The sequence below is a fragment of the Harpia harpyja genome, chromosome 1 (assembly GCF_026419915.1).
Source record: "Harpia harpyja isolate bHarHar1 chromosome 1, bHarHar1 primary haplotype, whole genome shotgun sequence".
In the NCBI taxonomy this organism is placed as follows: domain Eukaryota; kingdom Metazoa; phylum Chordata; class Aves; order Accipitriformes; family Accipitridae; genus Harpia; species Harpia harpyja.
The window spans coordinates 15262075-15272222 of record NC_068940.1 but is presented as its reverse complement, the minus strand read 5'-3'; the positions used below and the strand labels follow the sequence as shown (position 1 = coordinate 15272222).

The 10148-nt window shown below is 38.3% G+C and overlaps 1 protein-coding gene across 1 annotated transcript; it reads left to right on the top strand.

The window, feature by feature from the left end:
* Positions 1 to 3715: 3715 nt before the first annotated feature.
* Positions 3716 to 9261, top strand: LOC128138866 (ovalbumin-like). Its single transcript, XM_052780510.1, has 7 exons — positions 3716 to 3883; positions 4515 to 4565; positions 5161 to 5289; positions 5975 to 6092; positions 7318 to 7460; positions 7638 to 7793; positions 8866 to 9261. The coding sequence occupies exons 1-7, from the start codon at positions 3716 to 3718 to the stop codon at positions 9259 to 9261; spliced, it is 1161 nt and encodes a 386-aa protein (XP_052636470.1).
* The last annotated feature ends 887 nt before the right edge of the window (positions 9262 to 10148 follow it).

The following is a 10148-nucleotide window of genomic DNA, read 5'->3' as shown; positions in this document are numbered from 1 at the left end:
GAGGTACTAGCTGAGCTGCCCAGTCCCCTGGCTGTATCCGTGTGACATGCCCTCAGACCAGGCCTCTAGAAAGATCGAAATTTTCCTACTGATACTGCCTCCTGACTGCCTCCCTCTCAAGGAGATCTTTGACCATTCTTCTCAGCTATGATAGCACTGTCTTAATGCTTTAAAGTGTCTGGAAGCATCCCTCTGAGGCTGGATGTCTTCTCCAGCACCTGGCTGGCTGGCAAAACAGCTCCTTGCCTCAGTAAGAGGCAAAACTGTCCTTCTTTTCCTTGTAATTTCACCAGGATGTTTCAGTGTGGCAGGACCACCTGGTCTACATTGATGTGTATATTAACAAACAGATACAAAAGAGCTAAGTAGAATACATGTACACAACTCGTTACTGGTGTTTGATTGACCAGATGGTGGAGATTTTTGATTAACAACACACCTGGGAGACTCATTCTCCATTCCTTTTCTCCATCAGCATACTGATACATATTTTATAGGTAGGCATAATGTTTTCTGAGAAGCACTTCTATCATCAGAAAAAGCAGACAAGCTTTTTAGGCTTTCTTAAAGGCTGAAACAGAAGCAGCAGGCCTGACAAAAAAAAAAGTGAGAAGAATTATTCTGTGCTTAAGTAAGTATAGATACGTATCTGTCAATCTATCTGCGGGAAAACAAAAAAACCAAACCAAACCACTTGGCTGATACCTGTGGAGTAGAGATCTAACAAAAAACAACACTTTCACTACAATCTGGTCTTGCTTAAGTCCTCAGACTGCCTTGGCAACAACTCGGCAAGGAGGATGTGGATTTCTATGGCACGTTTATTTTCACAAAAGGAAGCAGACTGAGGCAAAGAAAACTGCACTGCCTAAACTTTTGACAGCAGTACAGGAACCTGCCTCTTCTCCTCAACAGAGATCACAGTCATCTCCATATATGTTCTAAAGAATTATGTCGTACTGACTTTGGGATTTCCCCCCTGCCTTTTTAAAAATCACATAGTGCTTTACAGAGGTCAGAATGGTTTCTTTACTGTTTGTCCATTCTATTATTCCAATACAGAACAATAGCTTTTATAACTGAAATGCTTTTATAACTGAAATATATTTGCTATTGTACATTATGATTGTTCCACAGACCATGAACACTCCCTTAGCTGGATTTCACAGTTCCTCCATCATCTGCCAGGCCATTAAGTTACCCATGGAAGATCTGAGAGATACATTGCAAGTGCGTATCACAAACACATTTGGACTGACTACTTTTTACTTTGTCTGGGACTACGTTTTGCTGTTACTCCCTGAGAATAAAATAGTTTGCTATAAAACCTTCACACTCATCAAAAGATCTTTTTTAAGTATCCCAACTTTTCAAACAATGTGCCTGCTTTTGACTTTCATCGCAATTGGTTTTCTTACATGCTCCCTTCTTTATTTCCCCAGTTTTATTAGTAGAAAACCAGGCCAAGTCCTGTTCTCACTTATCTTCTGTCTAGCATGGCTCAGCTGCATTTTGTACATTCAAAAGGGATCAATTGAAAGAGACTTCTGGTCTGTTACTACAACCACAATAACAAATTGTCTAATTATAGACAGATTGACTAATAACTGCTAATTACATTTTCCATCACTAAGGTTTTCACATTTTTTTTGTTTTTATTAACATCGCAGTATCTAGTTGCAAATGAGGCTTAAAGGAATGTCAGCATTATGTCCCAGTGTTTTCTCCAGTCCAACAGTCCTGATGTGCTGGTAGAAAACACTTTGTTATACAGAATAAAAAACTAATATTTGCTCCCCCTTCAATCAAAAATGGACCCATTGAAACTAAAATATGACGTAATCCCATTAAATTATTTTTATGGTGTCAAAGTTCAAACTTCTGAAGAGCAGCAGCGGGTGCGTCACAATTCAGACTGTATAAATTCCCAAGGGCTCAGCCAGTCTGTCTACATACAGCTGGAAAGCTGTATTGCCTTTGGTGCTGAAGCTCAAAAGGTAAGCATTTCTCTATGAAAATTTAGCTTTTCACTGTATTATTTCTTGTTTATGCCTAAACTTAAAAAAAGAAACTATCGTGTTGTGTTTGGTATCTTTAAGGACAGAATATTTACATGGTATTCTCTACAAATCTTCTCACCTGTGTATATGCGTTCTACACTATTTTATTATGTGTAAAACCTGAGTATTTGTTTTCAGAAGACATTTTTTAAGTTTCCTCTTTGTGCTTAAAATAGTATTTTGTGCTTAAAATATGATTTTATTTCAGAGCACATTATCCTTTCATTCAGTATCTTTTAAGTTTGATTTTGGCTGCCAAAGAATAAGTTTGCTTGATTGACCTTTGGTTCAACAGAGCGCACTGAGAGCAAAACTGTGGCATTCAATGAATTTGCTATGTTTATTTTAGTGTGAAATTTCTCTAACAGTTGCATCCCTGGAAAATACAGCTGGTGAACACTACACAAGATAAAAACATGTGTGGGTGTTACAGACTTATCTTTACTATAATCTATAAATGTGAACTTGTATACAGAAAGGAAAGTGAGAGAAATGTGTGTGTGAGTGTATGTGTATACTCATGAGCATGGTCACTAAAAACCTTGGTGGAGTTTAATACTTCAAAGAAATACTTGAGATCCCAGCATTAAGCACTTACATAAGGGGCTGCATTTTGAAAGACAACAAACTTCCACAATTTTTATAAATCACAGGAAGGAAACTAGATTCATGCTGATCTCAAAAGTTGTCTTTTATATAAGCATAGTGGCTACACAGGACTGACTTACACTGTCCAGCACTTTATAGTAGCCCCAGACAGAAACAAATATAAAGTTTTTACTGGTCTATGCCACAAACAAATATTCATTTAACAGTGTTGTATTATGGTAGACATTTCTATTTTATCATGTCTGCATTTCTATTCTATCTGAATGTCACTAACAAAATTTAATTTCTCAGAAAGGTTATAGTGTAGTCCATATAGATACATTTAAGCAAAGCAAGCTATATCTGAAAGCACAATAGGGTGGAATATGAAGTTTGTGCATCAGTCTCTCTCCTAAACTAGGTGACCTTAGATGAATTATATTGTCTATCCATGCTTCCATTACTAAAACAAGGGTAAAGATACAAACCTTTGAAGATCTACTGACAGTAAGTACTGTGCAACAAATACATATTTTGCTGCACTTATTTATTTTTAGAAAATAAAAATAGTCAGCCAGCCTCTGCTTTTACTTATAGCTGTCCAAACCTAGAGCAAGTCTACTAAAATTTGCACTTCAAATTTCCAGCTTTGCAAGTATATCAAAGACAGATCATATTTTCTTGTTTTCTTCAAAGGTACTACAAAGTACCAAGGAATTCTAGCCTTCACTGACTGAAAATAAGTACAGGCAATTGTTGTTTGACTGCTTTGAAAAGGTAAACAGAAATCACATACAGATTTAAGACCTCTGAGGAACTTTATTGCCAGAAAGGCAATGGAATACAAATGCAGAAAGAAATAGATTTATGAATACAGAGTTTCTAACATGCATGAGAGGTGAACATAACAATAGGCATGTTACCACAGAATGACTTCAAAACTACTTGTTTATATTTCATTGCGTAAAAACTACTACTAAAGTGCATTGCGCTCTGTTCGTATGGTATTCCATCATTACTTTTTCATCATACTTCTGCTGTTTCCTCTAGACAATACTGGTTTCACAATGGGCTCCATTGGTGCAGCAAGCACGGAATTTTGTTTTGATGTATTCAAGGAGCTGAAAGTCCAGCATGTCAACGAGAACATCTTCTACTCCCCACTGACCATCATTTCGGCTCTGTCCATGGTCTACTTGGGTGCAAGAGAAAACACCAGGGCTCAGATAGATAAGGTGAGGCTACAGTTAAAGATTTAAACCTTCCTGCTGCTCAATAGAGCCATAGTACTTAATTATAGGATAATGTCCCTTGCATAGCTCAGAGGCTAAAAAATCTAGATTCAGAGTTATCAAAAGCTGCAGCCACCTCAAACTCCCATAGTGTTAAACAAATGCATCAGCCAGAAATCTTGAAACTGGTTTTAAATTTTAATGTTATCATTGTTAGCAGTAGGATTCTCAAAGAGAACACCACATTCAAGTGGTCCTTTGTTTAGAGTAAAGAAAGTAGATAAAATCTCCAGGGAGAGAGCGAAAACATGTCTCCAGACTGCAAAATGTTTCACATGAGTTTCCTCCAGCTTCCACTTCCTTCATAGAGAGTGGCTAGCTTGTTACCTGGAAGAAAGTTATTATTAATAGCACACTGGAGCTGATTTCTAGATGTTCAATAGAAAAAGAGAGCATCTGAAATGGCAACAGTAGGCACAGCTGTTCGCAGATGGTACAGATGGATTGCACCTTTTGAGTCATTCAGCTTCTCAATTAGCCAATAGGTTTAGTTCAAATATCATGTGTTAATCTCAAGTGCATAACCTGGTTTTGTCATACCTGTTATTTCAACTACTGCTATTTTCAATTACAGGTTCTTCACTTTGATAAAATGACAGGATTTGGAGACACTATTGAATCTCAGGTACAGAAATAATTTCATGTCCTTCTCTATGTCACTTTCTCCTGGGAGCAAAATCTAGCAGATATAAAGCAGTCTCTGAGCAGTTCCGACCCCTTTCTGATGAGCAGCTCGTGCTCTGCATCCAGCAGTTGGGGAAACACTTCGTTCATAAGAACAGAGAGAGAAGGGAGGTAACAGAGGATTCAGAACAAGCATAAGATGAAACGCAGCACAATAATATTTGGCAAATAGGGAAAATTATGGATATTGGTATGCTTAGGCAAGGTAGCTGGATGTTACTGGTTAAATGGGACTGGTTGGGAATGGAGGAAAGCCTACCTGATCTGCTGGAGGTAGATTACTGTAGCGGGTAATTAAGAGTCCCCCTGAGAGAGGTATGAAGAAATTACAGTAGAAAAACAGCACAGGAATGTATCTTTTAGAAAACTACTACATCAATGTAGTTACAGAAACAAGACATACAGGATGAACAAGTTTTGTAAGCAGAAGTGTCTGAACTACTCTACTCTTTTCATATAGTATGAAAAACCTACTAAGTACTAAAACTAGAATAACATCATCTATCTTTTTATTTGTATTCATGCCAACAATTCAGTGCGGCACATCTGTAAGCATCCATACTTCACTTAAAGACATGTTCACCCAAATCACCAAACCAAGTGACAATTATTCACTCAGCTTTGCCAGTAGACTTTATGCTGAAGAGACATACCCAATCCTACCGGTAAGTTGCTCTAAGATCTGATCTGAGTGTATTTCCTTGTCAAAGCTGTACCATTCTGTAATGCAAAAGCACTGTCAGAAGTCTAGGTTCTGCTAAAGAAATTTTATTCCATATAGAAGACAGGATTCATGACTTCTTTCTATCACAGCCCTAACCCTCTACAGTCTTGAGAAAAAATGTGCCTAGCCAAAAAGATGTTTGTGCAAAGTACAGTCATGATCCAATCATGTCAAGGTATAATTAATAAAGGTAACTTTTATTGGAAATAGTTAACTCCAACTGTTTTCTCAACTTGTAAAATAAACCTGAAAAATAACTTCAGGTTCTCAAAAATATTCTAAGCTTTCCCATTGAAAGGAACATTTAATTTGAAATTAAAGGAAAATACCATTGCAAAATAAAAAGTTAAAAAGTGGGCAACATGAAAAAAACCCCATACTTCAACTGAAAAGAATGCCATTTTTGGATGAAACTTGGTTCTGGAAAATATTTTTTAAAATGTGAGCATATACTCTTGCTTGAAGCAATGAATGTCAAATTTTAAGATGCTTATGAACTAAAATCATTGGTTACTGATGAGCCTTAATAAGCAGATTATTCATATCTGTTAATTTCAGTCTTGCATGTCATATTTGCAAAATCCTTTGACATTCTGATCTGAAAACTGCATGCTCTTCCTTTGCAGGAATACTTACAATGTGTGAAGGAACTGTATAAAGGAGGCTTAGAAACTATCAGCTTTCAAACAGCTGCAGAACAAGCCAGAGAGCTCATCAATTCCTGGGTTGAAAGTCAGACAAATGGTAAGAGCAAGCCAAGTATCGGCATAGGTATTTTCCCTTCTGCCACCATGTTTGAACAGCATATGAGAATGCTTAAGTCAGGAGACAAAAAACCCCAAACCTCTCCCTCTATTCCTTCTCCTGGATAGTAGATCAGTTCCCAGATATGGAACTATCATATAATGATTTTTTTTTTTCCTCAGACACATCCTTTTAGAGGACTTTCTATATCTGTAGGGGCTTTGCAGGTATGTAATTCTTCCAGTCCTGATGAAAGGGACAGCACTAGAATATGTTTTAGACACATTGACAAGTGTTTTGACACTAATGTTGAGAATCTGGATATCCTTTGATCAGTGTGCTTTGCCCTCAAGCTTCCCAGAGTTGTGTGCCTGTTGAGTAGGGCATGCAGTCATAAGGTACTTGAGAAATCTTAACAGGTATAGGGCAATGGAAAACCACAGAGTTAAGGAATGGTAGGAAGGTGTATGAAATGCATAGAAAGAGCTATACCACAAGTGGTATTTTTACCCTACTGCATCTCCATGTGGTTCCTCCATTCTTTCAGTCTCTTCCTGGCCCCCTCAAAACATTCCTTTCCCTCATGCTTGAAACACATGGCCTGAACAGCAAACACAGATAAAAGATGCTGAATTTTAACTGAAATAAAAATATTCACAATCACACAACCTCTGGTGTGATGTCACGTTTGAAGGAGAAAACCAGGCCATGATTAAGCTACTGGTGGGAAAGGACTAAAGGAGGAGCTTGCTATGTGCATAAGGACTGCAGAATAAACAAGAACAAAGTATAAGAAGCAAGAGTAAAATTCTGGTTCCCTGTCCTGCTACCTTCTTTATATAGACATCTCCTTTCAACTTTGGTTTGAAGCAAGAATTCTTTATGTTTACTGTTTAGCTTGGAGACCATCCTGGGTTCCAATGGTCCTTCCCATTTTCACAAAATATACAGGTTTACTCATTTTGTAACAAGTAAACCTCTGGGTCTTTTATCTCTCATTATAATTCTTTACAGAGAGGGATACAACAGCTATTGCCAACAGCAGTGAGCAAATCAACCTCAGAAGTACAAAATTACAGCTGCAAAACTAAAACAATGTCCCTGCCCTACACCCTCCTCCTCAGAAATTCTATACCCTTCATTTAAGATTGTGATTGCCAAGTAAGATGTGTTATACACAGATGTGTTATATGCATGTGTTCTCTTTTCCTATGCATTCTTAAAGGAATGATCAAAAATATCCTTCAGCCGAGCTCTGTGGATCCCCAGACCAAAATGGTCCTTGTCAATGCCATTTACTTCAAAGGAGTGTGGGAAAAAGCATTTAAGGATGAAGACACCCAGGAGGTGCCTTTCAGAGTGACTGAGGTACATGGGCATACATCACCTTAAAGGTGTCATCTTCTAGAATTTATGAAGAGAGCAGATAAGTAGTTATATAATCTTCCTGAACAGGAGCAATCAGTAGTTTTAACCATAAGTAGACATTTCTACACTCTACGAATAATCGTTGTGAAAACCATATTATCTTATTTGGTTTTGCAGCAAGAAAACAAACCTGTGCAGATGATGTATCAGATTGGTTCATTTAAAGTGGCAATGATGGCTTCTGAGAAAATGAAGATCCTGGAACTTCCATATGCCAGTGGGCAGCTGAGCATGTTGGTGTTGTTGCCTGATGATGTCTCTGGCCTGGAGCAGGTATGGCCCTGGCAGTTGGGTTTCAGAAAACCATAAACACAGTGAAATTTAGGTGCTGCAAAGCCCTTCACATTTAAGTTATCCTAAAACACTTCATCAGTACAGATCTGAACACTGGCAACATGGGACTGTTGCATAGAAGCACGCAGCTGTCTCAGTGGTCCTGCAATAGTTTGTGCTGAGCATGGATTGCTTAAGGAACTGCTTTAGTGGATTAAATATTGGTCATTGCAGAACAGATTCTTCTCAGCTAAGCAGCTGCTACTCCAGCAGCTTGAACTCCAAGGGCTTTATATCTCCATTCCTGCACACTGAGGAGCTTCCTGGGAAGTTCATGTTGGCTTTACTAGTTGTAATTATTGTTTGGTTTGGCACTGCTCAGCACACTTCCTTCATACCTTCAAAAATTAAACTATCTAAAAACTGAATATGAGGGGTACGGGAATGGTTAAAGTAATTTCAGGAAATAAAATGTACATGACGTACTATTGTTGATATGAACAGAAAACAGGCATGGGATATTGTCATTAGCAGGACTGTAGTTAGCCTGAATAGGAAAAGTTATGTAATAAATGAATGCTCATCGAGATGTTTGTACACTAACTCAAAGAATCTAAATTATAAAAATGAACAGGCATTTGAACACATCTAAATTTCCTCAGTAATAACTGATAGTTCAGGTATTAGTAATTGGTTACCATTAATACCTGGTTACCTGGAGGTCTTAAATGTAGATAGAGCTTACAATTCAAAAGCAGAGGATGATTTTTGGAATATATTTCCCAAGAAAAGAAAATGAATAGGGAAGAGCTTTAGGTGAAATTTGCTGAGTAGCCATCTCATTAAGAAAATTAATTGGCAGTAAGCCTATTAAAGAAATAGAAAGCAGGACAGAGCAGAGAAGAAAGAGTCTAGTTTGCTTTCCTCTCCTAGATACATTAATCTGTATATACATAGAAAAAATGCCAGGCCAAGAGCAGTCAAAGAGAGAAAAACCCACCACTGATACTGCATTGCCACAAGGGAAATTGTGCTGTCTTCCCAGAGACCTCATTTGCTTGTCTTCTTGCAGCTTGAGAGTGCAATCACCTTTGAAAAACTCATGGAGTGGACCAGTTCTACTACAATGGAAGAGAGGAAAATGAAAGTGTATCTCCCCCGCATGAAGATTGAGGAAAAATATAACCTCACATCTGTCTTAATGGCCTTGGGTGTGACTGACCTGTTCAGCTCATCAGCCAATCTCTCTGGCATTTCTTCAGTAGAGAGCCTGAAGATATCTAAAGCTGTCCATGAGGCATTTGTGGAAATCTATGAAGCAGGCAGTGAGGTGGCAGGCTCAACAGAAGCTGGGATAGAGGTTACAAGTGTCTCTGAAGAGTTTAGGGCTGACCACCCTTTCCTCTTCTTGATCAAGCACAACCCAACCAACAGCATCCTCTTCTTTGGCAGATGCTTTTCCCCTTAAAAAGAAGAAAGTTGAAAGAATTTCTGTCCCTCACAGCAAGATCCAAAGCACTGCAGTATCAAGGGTATAAAGAAACACATACTCTCTCTTTCATCCATATTTTCTAAAACCGGAAGGCTCTATTTAAGAAGAAAAAAGTTAAGTCAGAGAAACTATGCCATGAAAACAGAGGCCCTTTGCCTTTCCCTTCTGCAGAGTAATATTATATACTCATGGATGAAGAGTTAAGGGAATGAAAATTGGACCCAAAGAAAGCATGAGCATGAACAGAGATGTTCCTGGTGTAAGTTAATTATAACAGTGTCGAATCATCACACTGAAAAAACACAACCCCATTTACCAGCAGAAGTTCTATGGAAAAAAATGCAGCCTTCTAATTAAGCCAGGTTTCTCTACGCCCAAGCTTCATGGTGACTCCTCTGGAATTAGTCACTCAAAAGCTCCCAGATTAAACTCTAAACTGTCACCAACCATTCCTACTCTGACAAGGCAATTGCTTTTTCTTTTTGCTCCCGATACTGCAAGGCTCTTCCTCACTTTCTAAAGATGCATTACAGAAATCTTACAATTCATATTTCTCCTTAAATCTTTTTGGCTCAATCATCATGACCAAATATGGCATGTTACTATTCAAATTGTTTTCTGTGTATCCATATGTAATGGATCTTGCAGATGTACTCTTTTGCTCCTTTGACCATAATAAAAGCATGTTTAAGCAAATGCATTTCATTTGGAGTATTTCAAGTGCACCTGGGACAGAGTAATCCTGGTTATTCATACAAACTGGGGGAAAGAGGCTGGAGAGCAGCCCCACGGAAAGAGATCTGGGGGTCTGGGTTGGTGGCAAGTCGAATATGAGTCAACAGCGTGCCCTGGCAGCCAAAAGG